Source organism: Chelonoidis abingdonii, chromosome 3 (assembly GCF_003597395.2).
Source record: "Chelonoidis abingdonii isolate Lonesome George chromosome 3, CheloAbing_2.0, whole genome shotgun sequence".
Lineage (NCBI taxonomy): Eukaryota > Metazoa > Chordata > Testudines > Testudinidae > Chelonoidis > Chelonoidis abingdonii.
The window spans coordinates 204,383,711-204,409,431 of NC_133771.1; the positions used below are offsets into that span (position 1 = coordinate 204,383,711).

Here is a 25,721-nt window from a genome sequence, read left to right on the forward strand (position 1 = left end):
ACACAGCTGTGACATACTCAGGCCTATACAGCTAGTATATATATTGTGTGGCTGCAGCTCACATAACATATACAGAGCTGCATATGTGGCCCACAGTGGTAAATAGGTTGAGAGCTGATGGTATAGAGCATGGACTAGACAGGAACAGCCAAGACTGAGGCCCCACAGTAGGTTCCAATGAGAACCTCTGCCACCAAAGCTCCTATATTTACTTCAATTTAAAGAGAGGCAAAGATAGCATGGGGGCAGAAGCAATACAAAATATGGAATGCTTCATGAATCTGCACGCCATCCTTGCACAGAGGCCATGCTCATCATCTCCATGTCGTTCCGATTTTAGTATATGTGTTGCCCAAGCAGAAGCAGATGCTGTAATCACAGTAAAGTACATGGGGTAGTGACTGCATTCATGGCTAGAGTAAACAGCATCAGAAAAAGATGCTGCCTGGTTTTTTTCTCTCTCTCTCTAACTAGGGGCATCAAATAATCCTCTTTGTCTCTTGAACAAAGGGATTTTCACTCTAGTAATGCACCTGCAGCTGCTCTTGAAATAACCATACAGAAACACTCGCTGAAGGCACTGATGTTGGTGGCTTCTGAGTGCTGAGGGGATGTGTCACCATTCACCTTCAATGAGTGTTAGTCAGTCACAGCCCCTGTACGAGGAGAAGTGCTGTTGGAGCATTCACTAGTTAAAATTGAAACGTTCATCATCATCACAATATGTTGGGGGGCAGTGGCATTTGGGGAATCAGTAATCTACTTCATTTCAGCAGCTGGTCTCTGATTTCCTTTTCCTCTGCAAAAATAAAAATAAATCCCGTTCTGGCACTGAGATGGGGTGACATCACTGGAAGGCTAGCGGAGGGCATTTAATTTCACAACACCCCTCTGATTGGCCAGCTGGCTCCTGGATCTTTTCCGGTATTTCTTACTGATTGATAATTAGATTAACTCTTGGATCACATTCTCTGTCTCTGACACATGAAAATTACTTTCATCCTACTTCAAAAAGATAATTCCTGGGGACTCCTGAGGAAAGGGGATAAAGAGGTTTTACCTGTAGGTTACCATTTCAAATCCATCCTCAAAGGGCAGTGATCGAAAGACATTCCCATCCAGCGTCTCTCCTTGCAGGCCTATGTGAAATGAGTTGGTGTTTGCAGTCTGATTTCAGTTCCATCTCACAAAACCACCATAATAACTCACCACTTTGCTCAGTGGAGAGAGCAAGGACTTGATAAACATGGAGAGAGCACAGCTTAGAGGAGGCATTTCAAAGAATTAATAAGCTTGCACTCTACCGTGGTTCAGTAGGAGATGTTAATACTGTGCTATAAGAACCTGATTTGGTGAGGAGTTGAGTGCCCTCAGCTCTCACTGAAGTCAGCCCGAAATTCAGGGCTTTTCACAAGCATCACATTAACATGAAAATGTAACCATTTCCAGGTAGGAGAGAGATTAGTGATGGGGACAGTTCAGATGTCTCATCCACTAAATAAAGCTTAATGATCTAATCACTAAAATAAAACATAATTATCATCCAGCAGTAATCCCATGCTTTCTGTGACATCACTTCCAGATGATACGGGCCGACACAACCAGATTGTGCAAGAACATGACAACTACACTGATCAGCAACTTTACCTCATGCCACCTCATATCCCATTATATCTGCTACGTGACAAAGACTTCATGATAGATATTGTGAGGCATCCTTATCCTGGATCAAAAAGCACCATAAGGATTCTGAAAAGCTCCTTCAGTCCCGTCATCTCTCCCACCTTCTTCTTCACTGATGGCCGTTGCTGTACATAGCATTGTGTAAACTAGCGCAGTTAAAAAAAAATACTTCAAAAATATAACTTGTGTATCCAGGTCTGTGGATGAATGCAATTACAGAGGTAAGGCAAACAGCATAGCAGGTCTGATCCAGAGCTCACTGTAGGCAATAAGTTCTAGCTCCAGAATGGGATTTAGTCACCTAAATCCCAGATTTAGAGTTACTGCGATCCACAAAACACCCATAGGCACCTAAACTTATGCAGTGCCTGAATTTTCAATACAGAAGTTCCCTAGTTGTCTAAGTTTCTACCTGAAGGCATGTGCACTATTGCTGTACAGATGCATCTGCATGCATATCTCCCAACTAAGCCCCACTGTGATCCTAAAACCACATGTGAAGACACAGGTTGTCCCCGCTAACTCGCCTCCATGGCCTTATCTGCTAGGTGTTCTTTGAGCACAGTTAACTCCCCCCAAGTAGGTAGCATTCTCAACTAGGACGTGGCCAATGCCACTTCAATTCCCCCCTCTACCTGATGAGAGGATGGAATTTGAACTGGGTCTCTCATCTCTCAGAGTGTCCTAATCACTGGAGGATGGGATATTCTGATGTGACTCTGTCTCAGTCTTGCTTTTTGAAGTCGTTCCACTCTGTATTAATTAAATGTTATTCCCTAAAGTCACCATCTTCACTCAGGTACATGCGGCTACGGCTGCCCACCTCAGAAATGCAGAGACATCTAAGGACTGATTTTTCAGGTGTGCACAATTTCCAAGGAAGTCAACGGTGACCACTTATGGTAATCACAGGTCTACACCGATTTAGAGTACACTCATTAAGCATAACTTCTGTTTTACGGTAGGCTTTGTACCTCCTCAACTGGCTGCATTTTAATAGAGACTTTTTTTCCCCAGAGAAGTTCATTATGATTAAAGTTTTATCAGTGAATTTCAAAGAAATTAACAGTGATTTGCCACTTACTGCAAAGTGTTGCTGATCATTCTAGTGGAACGCGCTATCTGGGTATTTAAACATCTCCTGATATTTTTATTTAAGAAATAAGGAGATACAAGACTCATTAAAATCCGACAGTACAGCTTTCACCTCTAGGAATGGATAAAGGTTAAAAAAGCATCTTTACAAATATGCATTTGTGTGCAGAGTTTTCTACTACATGGGAAAAAAATCAACACCAAGTTTAAAAGTGCTCTCAGCTCATTTAGGAGCAGTAGTTTTTGAACAGACATGTATATATACCTACACATGTAACATCAGCTCCTCCATGGTAGCCAGAGTCTTCTGCTAAGCATCCTTAACTCATATGGGAGACAAGGGTGTCTCAATATCTCTCAGGAGGGATTTAGGCCCAAAGTACCTCAAAGGAATTTAGGTGCCTAACTCCTATTGAAATGAATTAGAGTTAGGCAGGGCCATCCTTATGGGGGTGTGGGCCTGGGCTATAGACAATGAGTTTTGAATCTACCCAGGCCCTGCCCCCAACTCCACCCCTCTCCGCAAGGCCCCAGCTTTGCCCTGCTTCTTCCCATCTCCACCCTGCCCCGCCCCATCCCTTCCCACTCCTTCCCCACCTCTTCCCGCCCTGCCCCTGCCCTGCCCAGTTCCACCCTCTCCCCTGAGTGTGCTGCGCCCTCGCTCCTCCCTCCAGCACCTCCTGATGCCACGAAACAGCTGATCCGCGGCAGGTGATATGTGTAGCAAGGGAGGCAGAGGTGCTGAACAGCAGGGCCTGCTGGTGGGCAGAAGGCACTGGTGGGGTGGGGGAGGTTCTGGTAGGGAGGCTCCTTCTCGCCCCCCTGCCTGCCTGCCACTCATCTCCCCCCTTCGCTTGCTCACCCCGCTCACTCACCTCACCTCCTCACCCACTCGGCCCCCCCAAAGCAGGGGGTCCAGAGCAGTCACCCTGATTCACCATACCCAAGGGATGGCTCTGGAGTTAGGTGCCAATACCTTTGAGGGTCTGGACCTTAGCACCTCACCTTTGACATTCAGTAGTCTGCAAACACTTAGGCCTTGTCTACACTACAGGGGTAAGTCAATGTAAGTTACATAACTCCAGCTATGAGAATAATATAGCTGGATTCAACGTAGTTAAGGTCAATTTACTGCGCTCTCCCATCGATTTCCCTTACTCTTCTCATTCCGGTGGACTACCGGAGTCAATGGGAAAGCAATCTGTGGTCGATTTAGCAGGTCTTCACTAGACCCGCTAGATCGACACCCAGTACATTGATTGCTGCAGCATCAATCCCCGGAAACTATAGACATTCCCTTAGAGAACTCCATTGTCAACATTTTGAATATCAGTCTTACAAAACTGCCATGGAAACGTACTAGCCCAGCCACATTTATTCTGCCACCTCCCTATGTCAACATAATCTGTGTGGAGGTGGCAGCTTGAGACAAATTGCAAACTCGCATAATAAACTGCAGATATGTGATAAAGTGCATTTACCATACGTGTCTCCCTGTCTCATCTGGCTCTGCCCAGCAATCCGTCTCCACTGGAAGACCTTGTAATGTTCCAAACCTCTAAGCAGCTTTAAATATCTGCCATTTTTCTTTTTAATTACCTTGCTAGAGGAATGTTTCCTTCTTACTTTTCCAAAAGTGGAGCTTCTCTCCCAACCTGCCAAAGATATGGGATGAATGATTTTTGGTCCTTCATGAATAATGGATTTAACCTCTTTTTTCTTTTTTTTTCTTCAAAAATATGACTTCATAACATTTCGTTTAGATCACTGGAAAGACAGGCTTTCAAACTTCATAACGATGCTGCGTCCTTCTAGATTTGGACGTTTCTGGCCATTGAAACAATGACATTTATGCATTGAAAACTATATCTCAGCAAACTACTGTATATAGTTTGACTGCTTGTTACTCAGCCAATGCTTATGGGTGGAGAGGTAGAAAAAATACCAACAACAATAAACATTCCCTCTCTAAAACATTTCTATAGTAGTTCTTTTCTGTAAAATATGTGGCATATAGAATACATGAAGGTGCCAATCAGGCCAATAAAAGATTTATATCACACTATCAAGTATTCTTTTGTTTTCCATTCTCTTCTCTACACTTGAGTAGTGATTTTGGTGCCCAGCTTCAGACACCTTAAAATGGTCTGATTTTAAGAAAATGTTGAAAACTAGCGCTCTTATAAAATCACTAGTCAATGATTAAAATCTTGCCCCCCCACCACACAATAGGCCTGATTCTCCATTACTCTGTATTTTGTGTTAACATTTGCACTAGTGCAAAATGAGTGTGAAATGTTACCATTATGATTTTGCAGCACTTTTCCACTTTGATTTGATGTAAACAACTACATAAGGTGCAGAGTGACAGAGAATCAGGATCAGTATATCAGCCAGGATTTTTATAAAGTCTCTAGTTTAGTAATATGATTATACTGATCAACCTTTCCCCCTTTAAGCTGAAAAGCTTTTAAATCACTGCCAATTATTGTCTTCCAAAAATAAAATCCTTCAGCTTTATCGTTTTCTTATAAGAAATAGCTAGCAGATAACGGATATATTTAAATGAGGAATCTGAAGTGCATACTTACAACCAGATTCAAAATCTGAAATGAACAGTATTAATCACAAAATTGACTGTTCCATAATCAGCAAAGTTAGAAAAACACAAGCAATGCAGTCTTCTCCTCAGAACAACTTTTATTAACATTTTGCTTTAACAAACATTGTAGTATGAAGGCATCATTAGTTTAAGTTTTCAAATGTATGGCACAGACAAAAGAAAAAATAACAGATTCATAAGCAAATTCAGCATGTAAATCTCAGATTAACAAAAGAGACGTGTTAACCTATTTAGCCACTATACCATATATTTTGCAAGCAACAGACTACATTTATTTGCATTTAAGTAAAAACATATTTTTGATCAAGAAAATTACATTTTTCTGACTTTCCTTTATATCACAAATGTCAGGGTAAGGCAAATCCTTGATGAATCATATGATAAAAACCCCTATTCCCCAAGAAAATATATCCAACATATTCTGCTAACTTTGTAATTTTAAAAGCAAAGCAGACATGCACGGCATATAGAGAAATATCTTTTTTAATCAAATGCATAAAGCAGAACAGTGTTAATTCACAAAGAGGCTTTTCAGTGCGTCATAGAAAGATTTACAGTTAGCTGTAGTGAATAATATGTGACCCAATATTACAGACAGTGTCTCAGACATCTCCTTTGTAAGCCTGTATGAAAGGAAACTTGTCCACCATCACAGCAATCACTAGCTGGAGGAAAAATAGATTGCTGCTCCTAATTGTAGAATAAGCACTTTTTTCAACTGGAACATTGAAAGTATATGCTAATACTTGGATGCAAAACCCACTTATTTAGGGGTTCTGTTTTCTACACAGAACATACTGTGATAAAATTTTAGTTGTTAACCAAAACCCCTGTTATAGTGGCATTAATCCATTTCTGATATTTATTCTACAGATCCTACTCTCTACTTCTGTAGCTCCAGCAAAATCAATAGTGGCTGCATTCAGGGTGCACCAGTCCAGTAATAACCAAAGAGCTCAGAATCATATTGCCTAACACATCATTTTATTAATTTTTTTTAATTAAAAAATCCTAAACAAATGCAACCCCAAAGCCACATGAACAAAGAAGCAAGGAAACCAAGCTACACACTCATGACTGAAAATGGGACTGTTAAGATTTAACCAACTCGTATATTTTCTTACTCTACACTTCCTGCCTGTGCTTCACGCTTGCTGCAGAGTCCTCAGGCAAAAGTTCCACAGCTTCAAAGAATCACTGCTGTTAAAGAGAACCAAGGTTAAACGACGGTAGCAATTAACTTACCGTCACGGGTTATAAGGAGAACCTCTAACCTGAAATCTGTTTGGAGTTAATTATTTGTAATATCAGTCAGTATTGCCAAGGAGTTTAAGGATTGGCTTGTCTCTCTGTATATTTTTGAACACCCCTCTTTAATCAGTCGCTCGCATTGATCTTCCTTCTCTGCTCCTTGATGAGCCTGAGTCTCACTAATGTTTGAGGGGCACAGGATACTAGCTAGCAGCAGCCTGCCGTTCTCTAGTGTTGTACATGGAAGACTGTGACAGTCAGACACGTACAGCTTCAGAATTAAATACTTAGGACCAGATCCATGACTTGTGGATATTGTCCTACCTCAGCCACACTCAGTGGAGCTGTGACCATTTAAATTAGCTGAAGATTTGGCCCAGACAGTTTCCCACCAGGCTTTAGAAAGCTCACACCAATTGACTTTCCAAATGCTTTATGGAGGAGTTTCCCTAGCTTGACAAACAACGGGAGCCCTTCAATCTTTGCCTTTTTAAAGAGAACACACAAATGGAGGATTAACATTATTAACATTATCTTTCCCCCCAGAGATAGCATCAGTTCTATGATGACAGGCTATTTAAAGAGAAATCATTTGATAATGAAACATAGTGTATGTGCATCATACACAATCTGCCAGTCCTTTGACTGCTGCAATTGGAACCAGCCAAACACAAATACAGGGACAGAAGGAAAATAACATTTAGGGCTGGGTCCATGTTGGGCCCCGAAGACACCTTTGGTCAAGCTAACAGGAATGGAAAAGGAAGAGGCATAGAAGCGTCTAAGGGTAGAGGAAGGGATGTCCAAAATGCTTTCTGACCCAGCATAGCACATATAGTACAATCCTGGCACTGTTTTAACAGGAACTAACAGGATTAATTACATCTGAAACCTAGTTTCTTTAAAAACTGATCATGCTCAAAGTGAAATATCTTCTAGCCTCCAAACAGAAATCCAAAAGCCTTGGAAGCCCCCGCCCCATGTTCCCTAACAATGCCACAAGAAGTGACTGCAGACAATGCCCTCCTCCTCCCCCCTGGGCTCATCAAGTGGCTCCAATGATAGAGGTACATAAAAGCAGTTTATTGGAAGATGTCAGGCACTGCTAGTGGCCACACTCCCACAGACAAATCTGGGGGTCTTGTTTTAGATCCTGGTTTGTCTCGTCATTATTTCTAATCAACCTGCAAATGCCAGCAGCAGTCAAACTGTTTATATACATATAGAGCTCATAGTTATATCAATGTGAATTTGGCACAAATGCATTGATCAGAATAGTGCCAATACATTTCAATCTCCTTTCCCTTTATTTATTTTTTATTTTTTGCAAGCCAATCAGTAATCATTTCAGGACTGGGGGAAAGAATGTACACATTCAAGCAAAACCAGAATCTTGGGAAGAAAGAAAAGAAAAAAGCTCTAATTGTTTTTAACATTGTTATATTTTGCAGAACATCAAACCCTGGACACATGCTGTGCGTTCCTTCAGTCTTGTGTATCAATTTCTTTTACAGTACTGTTGAAAAAATGTACATAGCCCTCTTTTCTGAATGCAGCACTTGCTGGCAGAACAAATGACATACGGTAAAACATTCTTAGCCAAATAACTGTTAATTGCATTTTTAAAAATCATGCATACGCAGTAGAAAATATAATGAGGGCTGACACAAGGTACAGTGAATTTGTTAAAGCCATAAACTAGATTTAAAGACGTGCTGGATGCAGAATGCCTGTTATCCTCCATTACTCACAGGCTGTGCAAAATGTTAGTTGCCTACAGGTACTTTAAGTACCCACTTAAAATAATTATTTACTTTTAAAAGTGCAAATTCACTAGCAGAGAAGAGAATTGATGCACTAACTGCATTAGGTCACGTGGCATTACTTTGCATCACACGCTGTGCTATGATCAGCTACAATGCAAAGGATATGCTAATCATACTCAAGATTTAAAGAGATCAGCAATGAGCAATAGATGTCTCCATTCTCCCAGTGAGAATACAATACAGCAATACGACACCCTGAAGCATCCAGATTTCCAAGCTTATAGTGTGAAGCATAGGTTGGAGTCTACTGTGCACTAGGAAACACTCCTCCTCGCTCTTTGACTATCTCTATAGTGGCAGGGGTCTTTGTTCTAAAAGCTCTAACTATTTTGCACTGGCACTTGCAGTCAGGAATTCCTAACTGATGTTGCTGGAGGTGGGCACTGTGCAATAACTTCACTATCAATATAGTGACAGTTTGGAACAGCTGTTCTTAAAATTCCTAAGATACACAGTGTTCTGTGGTTTATGATGCTTTGTGGCAGTCCACGTCCTCAAACCAAATCCCCAAATTTATCCCAGAGAATGCAAAAAAATCCCATTCCCACCAGGTGCTTGGATGATGTGCCCTCATTGGGAAATGAGATTCAGAGGCTCGTGAAGGGGGGGGGAAATAAGCATCTCCAATATTACACAGGACTTAGACGTTATTCTAATTGCCAGGACAATGCAAAAGATTGTTTGAAGTGGGACATCATGACCAAAGTAGGGAAGCTTTTTCAGAAAAACCAGGTTTACAGAACAAAATGCAATTGAGAATTAAGAGGAATTAAAACAAAGATTCATTTTCCCTTATTTCCCTGCCCCTCCCATCCCATGGGGCACCTTCCGATGCGCTTTCTGCCGATAGTTAGAATGATGCCATACAATGCTAATGACTGCCGTTCACGTTTCACCCCATTGTTCTCTTCTCTCACCTTGTTCCTCTGTGATGGGGAGAGAAAAAACGATACAGTTCATTCAATCAAAATCAAAAGTTTTCAGGGACCCAAATGGCTAGCTGGGTCTTTTTAATACAGTTTCCTAATGTCTCTGTTGCCAAAGACACGTGCAAAACATTGGAGGCATGTAACATCATTAAAATAAGATACTATTATTTTTATAGCATCACATGTGTGGACAGGGCTTTATAAACACACAGGCAGGCAGAGTGCTATCATCATGCAGAAAGACCTGACTAGTTTAATACTTGCTACTGTTCTATGAGCTAATTACTAAATCATGCTTTCAGGCCATCGTCTGTATATGAAATTAGTATCTGAAGCACTTTTGGTACCCACTGCTCCATAAAAACGCTAACTCAGAAGATATTAGACTAAGTGGACCATTGGCCTGATCCTGTTTAGCAATGACCTCTTTCAAATCTCTGGATAGGACTGATGGCCTCTTCCTGCCTTTCCATATTTATTGCACTAGAGCAGTGGTTCTCAACCTGCGGCCTGTGGGCTGCTTGTGGCCCAATCAGCCCCCAGCTGCAGCTGATGTGACAACCTCAGGGCCGTACAGGTAGGATTGGACAGGGTCGGCCAGAGGTGGGGGCAAGTGGGGCGATTTACCCCAGGCCTTGGGCTCCTCAGGGGCCCCCACGAGAGTTTTTCAGGGCCCTTGGAGCGGGGTCCTTCACTTGCTCCCGGGGCCCCGGAAAACTCTTGAGGGGCCCGGGCCCCCGAAGCTTCTTCCACTCTGGAACTTTGGCGGCGGGTCCCGGAGTGGAAGGACCTCCAGCCGCTGAAGTGCCTCGAAGACCCGCGACAGGGTGTCCTTCTGTCCCGGGACCCGCCACCGAAGTGCCGGGTCTTCGGTATCAATTTGGCAGTGGGGGGCCCCAGACCCCAGACCCCCTGAATCCTCTGGGCGCCCTGGGATTGGATGCGGCCCATATAACACATTGTGGGCTGCATATGTGACCCACAATGGCAAACAGGTTGAGAACGACTGCACTAGAGAGTCAAAGATAGCAAGTTTCTTCCATGGCACTGAAAGCAAACAGGTAAGGAGCAGCCGAACCTTTTCTTTTCTCCATTCTGCAATACCCAGGACCTACAAGGACGCTTCCTCCTACTCTCTCATCTTGTATCTGTCAGTGATACACTGAACTACAACTGACCACACAAAGACACACCTTTCAGCCACAAAGCCAGCACCTCATTCCACTCTCCCCCTCAGGTCATAGCCCACAGAGCTGCAAATGTATGTAGTGGTTTACATTCATTTAAAAAAGTAACATTTTTTTTTCCGCATAAATTTCCCACCTGTCATTGTAAGCACTGCAGAATGAATTCCTTGTGCCAGTGCCATGGAAGTTTTTGATAACACAATCCTCAAACAGAGCTAAAACACAAAGGCATGAAGCAGCCGTGGTTTTGGCACTAGTAGCAACAGAGTGGGCAGGAACCAACCACGGCAGCGTTATGGGTGTAGTCCCAAGCGTACCTGTATGCTTTAACGGTGCTGGTGGCTGGCACTATTGTGTTGTAACAGTGATTAGAAATTCAAAAATTCCACAGATTCCAAGGCTATAAGGGATGCTGGTGCTCATCTAGTCTGACATCCCCAGGCCACAGAACTCCTCCCAAATAATTCCTAGAGCACAGTTTTCATTTTTTAAAACAAAATGCTGAATAATGTGTCTTACGTTTGTTGACATCAAGGGCATAGTAATCACGATAGAGTTCTTAGGGATTTTTGATGTGCATTTTGGGAATAGCGTATAGAACAATCTTGAAACAACAGTAAACCACTGTCCCAAAGAGATCTGCTTGGTCCTAAAGATCCTAGAGAGCGCAGAACCTTTAAAGTTTAACAAGATGATCAATTCTTCTCTGTGTGGACCTGGTAGCTTGCAATTAAAGCAGAGGGGCAGTATGGTTTGGGGGACTGAGCAAACAGCTGAATGTAATTCATGCCTTAGTTTTAATCCTGGATCTGTCATTAAAATACTACAGAGACTGGGCAAGTCACTTCACCCCTCTGACTCAGTTTTCTTCTCTGTAAAATGGGGGCAGTACTGCAGTACCCCTCACACTGGAATTGAGAAAATTAATTACGTGAATGCTAAATACTGTATTATTCATGTGAGCTTCACTTTCATAGAGCAGAGTTTAAAGATCGCATCCCAAAACATATGCATGTACTAATTTTAGTGAGAAAACAAATTTCTTTCCATTTATGTAAAAGTAGTTCTAGCTGATAAACATATTTTTAAAATCAATGACGGTATTAGCCCTTTAATCTATTTTTAAATGGTAAGCTTGTTAACAGAATGCATAATCAGAAGCTAAAAAAGGGTGGAAAAGAAAGGGAGAACTGCAAAAGTAATTCTTCGATTGTTAAGGTGTTTTTTTTACTTCTGCTGCACTACTTTTTAATGGGGATCCCATCAGCCATATTTCACTCTCTCATGCAACATGGCAGCATATTGTCAATATACTGACAAGGACAAAGGGGTATACACAGTAATAAGACCTTGCTTTTTAAATCTCTGTGACACAGCTGCTGCTGTTGTAAAGCTTCTATATTTGGTCTTGAGCTACATGAAATCCCATTACGAGCATAAATAACACATCTTGCTGTATATGATATTGGCATCTGATAATAGCCCTATACAGGGAGAAAGGTGTGTATTAATGCTTTTGAACTGCATATCTTCAGCAGGGACCAACATTTTCTTTTATAATTGGGGTGTGTCGGGGACTTTTTATCTCTAGCAGATTACTCGTTTTTATCGAGGAGTCAGATTGTTTATTGTCTATGAACATAACTATTCTTTTGCATTTCTGCTGCAATAACAATTGTGCACTCGTGCAATGGCACCATCATTCAGTATATAAAGCAGTGAAGCTCAAAAAGAAAGCCAACTGACTTCATCCTTGTTTTACAGCAGTCTAGTTAGAAGTGACGTTAGGCAGTGTAGAGCCAAGGGCATAAAAGCCTCATGACACAAACCTGTTGTTCCCAGAATACAGATATCAGAGAACTGAACTTAATTCCCACAAGTATAAAATTGCTTTTCATTTTCCTAAACAATGACAAAAAAACATTCACTCAGTTACTCTTCCATTGCTAATAGTGCTGCTATCTGGGTTCTGCTGATCTGAGACCATACAGTCTAAATACATTACAGTTGCAGAATGCTTTTATATTATTTATATGACAATTAATGTCACATAATTAATACTTCTCCCACGTGTTGCTTTTTCTAATTCTGTATATTCTAATTAAGGTGACCAGACCCTTTTTTTTGGGGGGGGGGGGGAGGGGAAGGAGGTGAACGGATGTAATAGTTGCCTATGTAAGGCAAAGTCCCTAATTTTGGGATGAAAAGTTCATAACGTGTCAAAATAATCTATTATAATAAACGTTGATGGGGAAAGGTATGAAAAGGAGACAGAAAAACTAAACGAAAGGACCTAATGATGTAGTTAAAGGACTATGTTAAAATAATTTTTAGAAAAAACACAAGATGTGGAACTGGAAATTAATGAACCAAAATTTGTCTGTCTAATATTAGCCTAATCCACCACTCCCTTTTTGGGTCCTGAAAGAGACTTTGTGAGGAGAATATAGAAGAACAGAGAGAGGCTGCTGGAGCAAGCATGGCTGCTACCCCCCTTGGTATCACATTGGAGCTTTTTCATCCTAATCCTGAGGGACGTCCTGACCAGACCAGGCCACAGAGATGGACCCAGATGACATACCCTCCCTACCAGCTCCAGCTGAATCCCAACTGCCACCTGGGATGAAACGGGATTGGACTTTAACAGCAACAGCAGCAGCAGCAGCTCCAGCTCATCTCAATTAATTGCTGCTCTTTTCCCCAATAGAACCATTATTGCCATCTTTGATACCATCTAAGGGACTGTCAAACAAGGTGTGTGTGTTTCCTTCTGAAAGGTCTCTCCAACTAAAGGAACACAAAATCTTGTTAAAATGAAAGCCTTATTTAATGCTTTGCATTTCAAATGCTTTAACTGTTTTTCCTTCTTTTCTATATCTTTAGTAAAAGGTTTAAAAGATTTTTAATGGTGTGTTTGCCATGGTACTAAGCAGACTGAGGTCCCTGTTACACCAAATTCCAGACCTTGTTTAACACTGTTTAATGTTAGACAGTGATTGGGTCATGTTTACACCTTTGGGCCATTAATACAACAGATCTTTTTTTCAAATGGAATCTGCATGGTTGTACATACTTGCAGTGAAACACTGGGTCATAGGAGACTTACCTATTTGTTAATCTTCTGGCTGCATTTCTGAATGTTCATTTATACTTTCAACCTGACTATTCATTTCAGCTGAAAACAAAACAATAAAGTTGTCAAACTTCGGTCAAGTTCATCCTGGCAAGTAATAGCTAACCTAAGGGAATAGAGCACTAAAATATCTTTGCTGTAAGTCTTTGTAGCTTTCTCTTATATAAGATCTTCTTAATGGTTTCATTATTTAATGTAGATTATGAACAGTGTAATAAATACCCATCAAAATTATTACAGAACCTCTGAATCTAGATTTCCCCCAGACTTTTGGTCTAGATCTGAATTTTCACAGTCTCTATAATAGCCCAAACAAAAATCTTGGATTTGAACACCTCAAACTTTGGGGAAAGTTTGGGTCTGGATTCTGACCTGAAATTTAGAATTTGGATCCATTGCTAATTATATCACAATTAAATGCTGATCTCACATTTTTATGCTTCAATTAATGTAACATTAAATAATAAAAGGCATCATACACTTTTCATTAAATATAAAAAACAAGGTATAATTCAAAAGGACGGCTGTCTCACTCTCTCTGTAGTGTCAAAGGAATTACAGAACATATGGCACAGGAGATTTGTTCATGAGGTCCTAGCTATACTTAAATAAAATGGGATGATTTCAACATGCACTCTCAGCCTTTGTTCGGAACTGCTTTATTTTTGTGAGTTTTATTGAGACTCTTTATGGCAAACCCATTTTTGTAGTTTATTTTTATGGTAGTATTTAAGTGTTTGGTATGGGCACTTTTGTGCATCCATTGCTGATAGTTGGAGTCTCTCTGGGAAAACTTTAGCATCCAAATGAAAGTTCTGAAAAATGAGCAAAAAGGAAAAAATGTTCTGCTTCTATGTGTGTGTGAACCTCCTTATCCTCAATATCACGTCAATACACCTGGTAGGATTTTGATGAGTTATTTGTGAATGATTCATCATGCGTATTCAGAACAGACACAGTAATAGCTCCTTTGGTGTATGGAATGAATGTGTAATAGGAAAAGTATCCACTCCAGATTATGGAGAAATCATGCAACATGTGTTTAGCTATGGTTTGTGGATTATTCTTAATAGGCTTTTGCATAGCAGAAATGGAATGCATAATAAAAAACATTAAGGAAGACAGTCGTGCATGTGCAGTAGCAGCTTTTCCAAAAACCTCAAAATGTCAGCCACTTTAATGTGGTTGTTTTTCTGAGAATACCAAAAGACCTAGTTCATATTCTAGACTTGTGAAATTTAATTCATTTCATTTTTAATTAAATGGATGTTTAGTTATATCAGACCAAAGCATCAAAAACCAGTAAGCCTGTCTTCATTTTTAATCCTATGACAAGCAGCGAATCATCTCCCTGTGGACAGTGTAATCCTGCTTAGATGTGGGGGAATACGGGGGCGGGGGGCTTGGGGATGCTGATGGGGAGATATACTTCACATTTATCAGCAACCCTTTTGGGCAATTATGGAGCAGCACTGCAGGCTTTAACGACAGTCCCTTCCAATGCTCCTAGAGCTAGACTGAAGATTGAAACAAGGACTCAAGGATTACAATGCAGTACAGTCCACAGGGCTTCACTTGGGGCACAGAATACCCACCAGTGAGAAAAACAAAGCCCTGCATGGAGACAGTTCAGAAGCTGTAAATTAACTTCACTTCCAGGCAGCAGTCTTGACTGAAGGTTCTCTGCCAGAAGTAGACATTGTCAATCCCCTGGACAAAGAGGATGCAGTGGATGTACTAATGCAGGAGCAAGTCCTGAGAAGTGCCAAGCACCCATAAATCTTATTGAAGTGTGTTCCTGCAGTGGTGCTAGTAAGCCCTGCTGTAACAGGAAGAGTGCTAACCCTGTACCCTTGAAATTACTGGGAATTTTGTGGTGGACTTTAATAGGGCCAGGATTTCACCCAGGGTTGGAGAGCTTCTAAAACAATCAATGGGTCATACCACAATAACATAACCTTACAAGTGTCATAGAGGGGATAGGTTAAGGGCCTAGGGTGTTTTGTTCTACGTCTGAAAAGGAGCACCTCGTAAGTCTGAGGCTCAGCATCATAGGGCAAGTTGAGAATTTCAGTCAAGTTGAACACAAACTTAATGAACATCAACTGGGAAAGGGATTTAAAAAAAAATGAAGATGGGAATTTCCCTAGTGTTTCTCTGTACAGTTTCTCCAGAACTGTCCCTTTAAATTTTTGTGATTTGGGCCACTCCTCTGAGTCACTAACACTTCTCCCTCCAGCAGCGGGCTCCTTCGTAGCTCTCAACATTACTAGAGGAAGATTTCCCCCTAGCTGGAGAAGTGAATGCATTCCCAGTCAGAGGAGAGGAAAAGCTTCAGAATAACCAAGCATACAACCCACATTACTGAAAGCACGGCAGGCGCCATTGGCTATGATAGTGTGCCTCGGAGGTGGGGCACCCTCTCACAAAAAATGAAACTATTTGATACAGGGCGACTAGTTAGGAGTGACAGTTTATAATCTAAATAGAGAAGATGGATAAAAGGGCAGGAAGAGAAACCTGTTATTGGTGGTGGGTTTTTTGGTTTTTTTTTTTAGAAAGATTTTTGTGTTATATTCCCAGATTACCAACGAAAGAAAGGTGTTGAATTAAGCCTCTAATTCCAAACATCATTAGTTTCTTCAGATATTTTCTAATAAATATTTAATCCTTTTTATATTTTTTTACTTATATTCCCAGATTATTAAGGAAGCGGTGCATTTATTTATGGCCAGAGTAAGGTTGTTCTGTTGTGACAAAATAGTCATTTCTTTTCACTTGAGAGTAACTTGCTTATGTTCTTTATATGGATGGTGTAAAATTTGTGATGTCATTAACTGTTCATTTCCTTGCTTTTAATTGCTTGGCTTTTGCAAATGGTGTGACAGGAAAACTGAAACAAAACTGAAACTTTGAAACGAAGTTGTTGGTTTTGGAATTTCCTAAGGTATCTTTTCATCTTTCTCTTATTCCTATTGTGTCAGTAAATGAAGGTGCAGGGTTTAAAAAAAAATTAAATAAAAGGAATGGAATGGTCACCACATTATTAAAGCAGTGAAAAGAGTGAGTAAGCGAATAATGGCTGGAAACCAACATCCATAACCTCTTAGTAAGCTGCTGAAAATGGCCCTTTGGATGAGCCAATATTGAAAGCCATCTGATCTGTATATCCTAAAATGTCAGCATTTATAAAGCACTTATCACTGTGGAATTGTACCTGAAATTACAAAACCTAAGAGCTAGAATGCTGCTAAAATCTTTATATGTTTTGAATTTTGTGAAGCAATGGGACAAGAAACATTAGACACTTCACAATTTATTTTTAAAAAGGAGCCATTTTCACACACACACACACCTTAGATAGGCATCCCTACTAGTTCCATCTATTTAGTCAGCATGCTAGACTTGTTTTGTGTGATATTAAAACACCAAATAACCATACCATCATTACTTGAAATGTTTTCTGTGTCACACGGATTTTCAACTGCCATTGCCTCTGCAGATAGCTTCCCTTTCCCGTGTGCTGCTCCTAGAAAAATGCCAAAAAGGGGAAAACAACATGTACACTATCTGATTAATGTATAATTCTCAGATTCAATATTGCATTTTTTTTTTATAATCCATTGATATGCTATTAGCTGTATAGACTCTGATGTTCCGTAGTGGTAGCCATTAAAGAAAAGGGCAGGGGAAGTAGGGAGAGGACATGGTTTAAAGGAATAGCTTAAAAGTCTATATAGATCTGTGCTCCTATTTTAAAAGTGGGATTGTTAAAACCACAGCATAATGTGCGATTTTGCCTCCTTGCCATTCTTTTCTGATCATTTTTGAAGGACCCCTTCTATTCATAAAAGGCAGTGTAGGATGGGGACCTAATCATACATTTAATGTTTCTCTATCTAGCTGAGTAAAAATAGATACACTAAGAGTTCATTCACACTGAATAGTCATATACAACCTAGAATTGAAATGTACAAAAATGTATTTTATGGCTGGAGCTCAACATTTTTATCTCTTCTGCCTCAGGCTTGTCTGGAAGCTCAGATTCAATCTCCCAGAAATAGTATAAATGAAAAACATAGACAAATTGCTTATGTTATTCCATTCATGGCTCTTTCCAAATTCTACTGGTTAGTGTTGCTGAGAGACCAATTTTTAGTTAATTTCCACTATGGCACTTTGGTATTTGGTGGCAACTATAAAGCTCATCATACCTACCCTGTGGTTAAATTATAAGATTTCAAAAGATTGGTTGCTAAGTAATTGAGAGAATTTGGTAGTTATTTTGAGATACCAAAGTGTACCAAGGATTGAAACATTTCAAAATGGAACACTTTTCAGTGGGAACAATTTATCTCTTCAACAACGGAGACAGAGAAAGCATTCTAGAGTCATATAAACAGCACTCCCTCCCCCACCCCCCCTCAAAAGAAGTCTAGGGAGGGTTGTTTTTTTTCTATTTATGAGCTTTGAGATTATATGTTTATTCTGTCCATAGGCATGTATGTACTACTAACATTGCTTCAATGAATTTGCTTTGCCATAGTACCTGCCAGAGACAATGCATTGTGATGGAGATTTTAGTCTCCTCTGCAATGCCTGCAGTGACAATGTTAATCTTTTAAGTAGCCTTAACTGCACTATTTATGGTGATACTGTGAATAAACACAAAAACAACATCCAATGAAGCAGAGAATACAAAACAAGAAAACACAACCAAGAAGCAGCTTGACAAGGAGAGACTCAATTAGCCATTTGGATGGGGAAACAGACAGCATCTAAGTGACCATGACTGACCTGTCACTGACTACTTTGGAAGAATCCTTCTTGACTTAAAAACCCTTCAATGAACCATAATTTTAGCAGTTCCTCCTCCTTCATAGTTGTGTAAATTAGCCCCTCTCCTAGATGAATTAAATGCCTGTAAACAGCTGCGAGTTTATGATTTGCATGTCAGTGAAATCCTGAAGTGACAACTTTGTATGCATGTTAAAACGTCAAGCCTTCTCCTGAGAATTCTGAATAGCAAATAAAGTTTTCCCCTTTTGGTTTGTTATACACCAATGAGCCTAAACTTCCCCCACACTTCACCTATCTCTGTCTTTGATACTCATGAAGGACAAAACCATGTCATTCTGATGTTGAAGCACACACATATTTTGCCAGGAATTTGTCAAGTGCAAGACTGAAAGTGCACGTTCAAAGTCACTAGCCAATTTCTTCCAACAAAATCAATGTGAAATTTGGATTAGCATGAAAGCACTGTTTGATCAATGCAGATACACTGAATGGTCTTAATATGGTCTTGCTCCATTTTTGAACGGCTCATGGAAAGGGCTACTTAAAAACAAAAACTCAGAAAACAATCATTCTGTAGTCAAAGCATCAGGTGGAGATTTCAGATGTTTCCTATTGATACTTCCCCAACATCTGACGTGTGTGTGTTTGGGATCCCTGCTAAATACCAACACATTCTGACTGACAGTTGATGCTTCATGCATCAGACTTTTCCTCCTTTAAAAGACTGTCTATTAATCAAATAAACTAGACATGATATGACAGGCTATGCCTTGACTCCAATTTCTATAACATTTAGAGATATCTAGTTGTGCTAGTATTGTCAGGCACTAAAGATGTCTATGTGAAGTTCACAGGTTCTCTCCCAAGAACTCCCATTAGCTAGCCAGCATGCCTGACTTCACTACACTGAAGAAAAGTTTCTCTGTTTGAATTTCAGAAATTCTCCTGTGTAGCTGGCAGGCATACAGCATTACTGGCTGTGTGCGGGGAAAAAGACAGAGCTAAATAAAAGGAAATCTTGCTAATTAGGGCCTGGTCCAGCATGGGTGAAACCAGTGGGAGTTGAGGGCATTCAGAACCTCATAGCTGGCACGCTGCATCTTGCAGGATTTGGCCCAGAGAGAGACAGAGGAAAGAGGAGCAATAGTAGCAAATAAATAGTAATAATAAAACCCCACAAGAACTATTTCCCTGTTGTCTCTTTCACCTCCTTATTTCACAACAGATCTTTCAAGGAGATTTGGGTCATGCTTTATATTGCCAGTGGTAAAAATCATTGTCAGAAGCAATGTTAGGACCAGTGCCGTAATGAGGGCAAGGCGAGTGAAGAGCGCAGAAAGTCTCTCTTTCAGCGCCAATTTGGCAGCAAGTCCTTCCCTCCGAGAGGGACTGAGGGACCCATTGCTGAATTGCCGCCGGTCGTCGGCAAGGGAGAGGGGCAGCACATCCGGCTCTTCGGTGGAAATTCAGTGGCAGGTCCTTCCCTCCAAGAGGGAAGAGCCGGACGTGCCGCCCCATCCCTTGCCTTGGGCGCAAAAATCCCTAGTTACGGCTCTGGTTAGGAACCAGTAATTCACAGAGGAAAAGGTAAACGGGAATTCAGAGCCTTTAACACATACAGCAGTTCTGCTGCAGGACTTGTAAAGTGGCTCTAGTCTCTGTCTATTAGATCAGCAAGTTTTCCAAAGGACTGTGACACGCAATGTAAATCTTCATTTTGTTCAAACTAACTTGCTAGTGTGTGTGTGTGTGTGTGTGTGTGTGTGTGTGTGTGTGTGTGTGTGAGAGAGAGAGAGAGAGAGAGAGANNNGAGAGAGAGAGAGAGAGAGAGAGAGAAAGAGAGAGGTAAGCATTCATTATACTGATATGCCTCTGGAACAGGTATTATTCCAAATGGTTTCTTTCCTGATGTGCAATAAAACTGAGTGCCACAGAGAAATGAGTCCATTTCACATAAACAGCTGAATCGGATCAAAACAAGAACCACCTCGACAAGCAATTTGTTCCACAGTTGTTTTTCTCCCCTTTCCCAGTTTGATGGCTGCTGCTCAGAGCACAAACAAAAAGGTCTACTGCAGGGCTTCTAGCAGGAGATGAGAGATACTAAAATGGAGGGAGCCTGGGAGATACCACTTTCAATTTCAATTACCATTTCCAATTGTACTACTGACAGACTAGATTATCCTAATTCTTTGTAGGCTGGTTATATGACTAGGAAAGCAGTAAATGAAGTCAGGCAAACAGCACAGGAAGGATGCTAGGATGTATGCAAAATGCCTCTAGCCAGCTTTTAAATACATAAGGCAAATGTTTTCTCAGAACTTGGGAAATCCCACGGGTATTCTTTTTAAAATGTTCTCTGTAGTTACAATATGTCAATAGCTCCAAGCAGCTGCAGTTAAATACAATTATTTTTTTGAATAGATGAAGTCCTAAATTCACCTGCAGTTCACTAAATTAAACTGGAGATGTGATGCATGAAGGAGAATACCCATTAGTATAGTTTTTACAAGTGTATGGGTACTAAAAAGAGACACTTCAGCTGATTTTTCATGTTTTCTTGATAATCTAATAATGAAAAAGAGTAAATAGACCTCTTCTCCCAAAGTATTATGACCTATACATAATTTTTCATCTATACAACTGAAGATACTAGGTAACTATATATTCTTACAGACAATTATATAGTGAAACCCATGAAGCTTGTTATTACCAGATGTCAATAGCTCAATTGGCTTCTGCTATGCTGAAAATTAATCAAAGCTTTGCTATACGGATATTGTTCAAATCATGCATGGAGGAAAATTTACATGGATGCTTTAATATGAAATCAAATCAATTAAGGAAGTGTCAAGACAACTGTTCACACATTATGGATGTGATCCAAGCGCCACTGACATCACTAAGACAATTCCTAATGGATTTCAGATCACTGATTGAAACATCAATCCTGCAAAGAGCTCTATGCAGGTGGACCTTTGCACCCATGCACTGCTCATTAGAGGGTCATGAACTAAGTTTATTAAATCAAACTTTTTTAAATTGCTTACGTTATTAAACAAACAATTCCAAGATCAATGCCCCCACTATGATACCAAAGAAATAACATAATGGCTGCTCCTCCATTATGAGAACTCTGCCCTTCTTCCTGGAGAAACATTTCGTACACGTTTACTGAATAGATGAACCCCTCCACATTTCTATTGTTTTTTAAAAATGTCTGATCCTGTTAAACAATTATCCAAGGCAGATATTCAGAGACACGCTTGCTCCTTTCTCATCCATACTCTCTGCTTACTCATGTGGTGATGAAATTGGACCAACTCCTGACATGGCCACCAATTTAGCATTGTCATCCTGCCCCTCCCAAATTCAGACAATGTACACTGGCAGCCCTGGCAATGGATAGGCATTAGGAGGTGGGCTTGGGATAGGGCCTATGTGTTTCAGTGTGTGTCATCCCTTTTTCCGGATCCACCTGCTTCCTCTTTCTTAAATTCTGTCTACTCCTGGAATACCTGGATCAGGTGGCTGTGCAGGTATGGGTCCCAAGGTAATGGTACTTTGAGGAAATTATTTGGCATCTAATTTGGGAACAAGAGAAAAGATGGCAATAATAGGATGCACAGATTTGAATTTATGAAACCACACTGATTTAAACCGGAAAAGGTTATAATGTTACGAACACAGAATTCTGATTTCAATTTGTTTCAAAAAGTCAAAATCTTGAAAATGTTCATGAATCACAAAGAAAAGAGAAACCAGTTCAGGTCCGCAGATACATTTTGTTTCAATTTTGATTATTTTTAATTTTATTTTTTACTCTAATTAGCGTAAATTTCTAAAAGAAAAGTTGTTTCAAGCTGAAAAGCCAGACTTTTTCATTTGTTGAATGTTGAAATGGGATGTTCTGATAATTCTGAAACGTTTTTTCTAACACTTTTTTGAGTCAAGAAATTTGTTGGAAACTGACTCTTTGCCACAAAAGATTTCAGTTTTGACTAATTGGAACTTTTCAATGAAAAAATATTTGGTTGAAAATTCCTGACCAGTTCTGATGAACAAGTTAACTAGAACTGAGTGAACCCTGTTTACAATAATCACTTAGAGTTCTGAATAAATTTGCTACAGCTGTGTTCAGTTCCCTTTTTGAGGTCCCTTTGTATAAACATTTCAATTGATAAGTTGTTTCAAGACATATATGGTGACAGAAACAGCAAATTTTAAACATATTTTGCAGCATACTTGTGGGGAAGTGAATTTGCAGTTGGTAATAATGAATTATCAATAAGAACATGGGATCAATGGGAATCAACCAGGCAAGAGAAATACACCATGTTACCTGCCTGTCCAATTAAATAGCTCACAATTAAAATTCTGAATAGTGTGGTATAAATCTGGTTCCTCTGACATCAAGGGCAATGGGGCTATGATTTCACCCTGAATATTTGCAAAAAGCACACTTACTAATGACCAGAACTGACTGGGAATTTGTTGGCAAAACTCCTATTTTTTAAAATGGAAAATTCTGATGCATCAAAAGGACCTGAGGGCCCAGGATGGAATTTCTGGTCAAGGAGAGACACCTACCTCAGAATAGACAGTTGGTTAGAGTACTCAGTTGGCATGGGAGATACTCAGTTTCAAACCCATTTTCTGTCTGATTTGAAGCAGTGACTTGAAACAGGGTCTCCAACAACCCAGGTGATTGCCCTAAGTCAGTGGTTCTCAAACTTTTGTACTGGTGACCCCTTTCAATAACAAGCCTCTGAGTGCGACCCCCCCCCCATAAATTAAAAACACTTTTAACTATATTTAAGACCATTATAAATGCTGGAGGCAAAGTAGGGCTTGGGGTGGAGGCTGACAGCTCGCAACTCCCCAGGCAATAACCTGGTGACCCCCAGAGGGGTCCCAACCCCCAGTTTGAGAACCCCTGCCCGAAGTACTGGATTATAGAGTCAGTCTCTCTTTGGTCCAATTAATATTTAATTACTCATAAAGTGGAACAGCTCAAACAGGAAAGATTAAGACTGATTCCAGAGTCTGGTGCTTGTCATGGATGTGAGAGATCCAGGTTCAATTTCTTTCTCTGAATCAGGGAGAGCTGAGATTTGAACCTGGGTCTCCCACATTCCAGCTGAGTGTCCTAACTAATTGTCTATTCCAGCATGAAAATCAAAAGCTATCATTGGAGAGTTTTAAGAGTAGGTTAGAAAAACATCTGTCAGGTATAGTCTAGATCAGTGGTCCCCAACCTGGCGCCCGCTGGGGCATCTATGTGCGCCCGGGTACTGTCCAGCAGACGAGCATCCGCCGAAATGCTGCTGAGAAGCATCATCATCCAGAGGCGTCGCCGCCAAAATGCTGCTGTTTTTCAGCGGCATTTCGGTGGCGACACCTCTGGATGATGCTGCTTGTCGGTGGCATTTTGGCTGCGACACCTATGGACATTGCTGCTTCTCAGAGGCATTTTGGTGGATGCTCGTCCACCAGCCACAGTCCTTGGTGGCTCATCATTCGGCGTCCGCCAGACGAAAAAGGTTGGGGACCACTTAGTCCTGCCATGAGTGCAGGGGACTGGACTAGATGACCTCTCGAGGTCCCTTCCAGCCTTATGATTCTATTTGTGTTGTGATGCAGGAATTTTTTTTTAAAAACACCTCCATTTTTCTCCTGAATTCAGACAGCCCCAGTAATGAGCTACAGACCAAGGTTTCTATCTGTAATTGGATCTACTTGGGTGTTGCAAAAGACACAGAATTATTCACACAAACTCTCTGATCAATATTTTTGAGTAATAAAAACAGTAATTCTGAAAAAATATCATATTCTGTTCATGGACATTGGAAAAAAAAAGGATAAAATTCATTATTTATTATGAATAATTTGCCCGGCTCTAGAAATAGCTTACCCATTTCAATCCTTGTTGGAAACAGCTTTCAAACCTCAAATTTTGTTTATATAAAATATGAAATCTGTGTTCTACTTAGCCTGAATGACCCAGTTTCCCCTCTACCTATTACATAAAACTTAATATCACAACGTTAGGCGTAAATATACTTCTCCTAATTAGGTAGAACACTGAAAAAAGGGGTCTTTATTCTTCTGGCTAAAAGCTAACAGCACAATTTTTCATCCACAGCCGCAAATAAATAAATAAATAAATAAATAAAAGACAAACTCTTCTGACCCCCAGCTGCATTGTCTTGTCTGTCAAAAACAATTCTGTTTTTCTTCTTCTTGCAAATAGGCAGAGCTGATTTTTTTTCAGTCATTTCACTGTGGCTGTTTGCTAATGTTACTGTCAAGCCTTCATGTACTTAGTTTACTGCTTTGTTTTCAGTAGCATTATAAACACTGCCTTGCTTAGAAATTGAAGCTCTCCATGCCGCTAGAGTGATTTTGCTCAATTTGACTCATGTTTGATACATCCCGTCCTGGTGACCTACATTTCTTTGACCAGACCAATAGGATAACTCACAGAAGATTCACGCTACCTACTTATATACCTACATATATATCATCAACCATAATACTGGTAGTACCCTGAGACTGAGGACAGTCCAATACCATTTTTGTTACAATTTTGAGAAACTCTATGGACAGATGCTCTCCCTTACACTCACCAACCATAGGTCAGGAAACCTACAGTAGCTGAACCAGTGTAAATTTACATATTGCTGCTCAGCGCAGCTTCATTAGTGACAAACCTCAAGATCTGCTAATTGGGAGCGTTTTACCTTGATCAAAAACTCAGCACTTAGGCATTGCAGGATGAAAGGAAAGGAAAGCATGCAGATTTCAGAGGCGTTTGAACTTGCTGCGACATTAGCTTATCTCTCCTTCGAAAAAGGCGAGTGCTGTCTCCTGATGCCAGGCTGAGGATGTCACGACTAGTGACATTCACACAGCAGCTTCTTAGCATTGGAACAGAATGTTTTTACCTTCACCCTCTGGTGTGCTGGCTAGTCATTAGGCTCCCTGTACCTACACTACAGCAGGCATCATGCCAGCTGTGTGTGTCTGCGCCAGCTGTGTGTGTCTGTGCGTGTGGAGCTGAATCTGAAAGCCAAAGCACTGTGTGCTGACATTTAGGGTATGTCTACACTACGGGATTACTCCGATTTTACATAAACCGGTTTCGTAAAACAGATTGTATAAAGTCAAGCGCACGCGGCCACACTAAGCACA

General features: G+C 40.6%; 1 protein-coding gene and 1 non-coding gene across 4 annotated transcripts in view; both read right to left on the reverse strand.

Annotated features, from left to right (window-relative positions):
- Positions 1-257: 257 nt before the first annotated feature.
- Positions 258-360, reverse strand: LOC116815178 (U6 spliceosomal RNA). Its single transcript, XR_004371427.1, has one exon. It is a non-coding gene; the product is annotated as a U6 spliceosomal RNA (small nuclear RNA).
- A 5,100-nt stretch (positions 361-5,460) lies between these two features.
- The window catches only part of MACROD2 (mono-ADP ribosylhydrolase 2), a 1,390,378-nt gene continuing 1,370,117 nt past the window's right edge, over positions 5,461-25,721 (reverse strand). For all 3 annotated transcript variants that reach the window (XM_075064471.1, XM_075064469.1, XM_075064470.1), the window contains 3 exons: positions 17,170-17,256; positions 13,697-13,769; positions 5,461-9,404 (listed from right to left, as the gene is read on the reverse strand). In XM_075064471.1, coding sequence (XP_074920572.1) covers positions 13,708-13,769; positions 17,170-17,256 — 149 coding nt within the window. In that variant the 3' untranslated portion in view covers positions 5,461-9,404; positions 13,697-13,707. The remainder of the gene's footprint in view (positions 9,405-13,696; positions 13,770-17,169; positions 17,257-25,721) is intronic.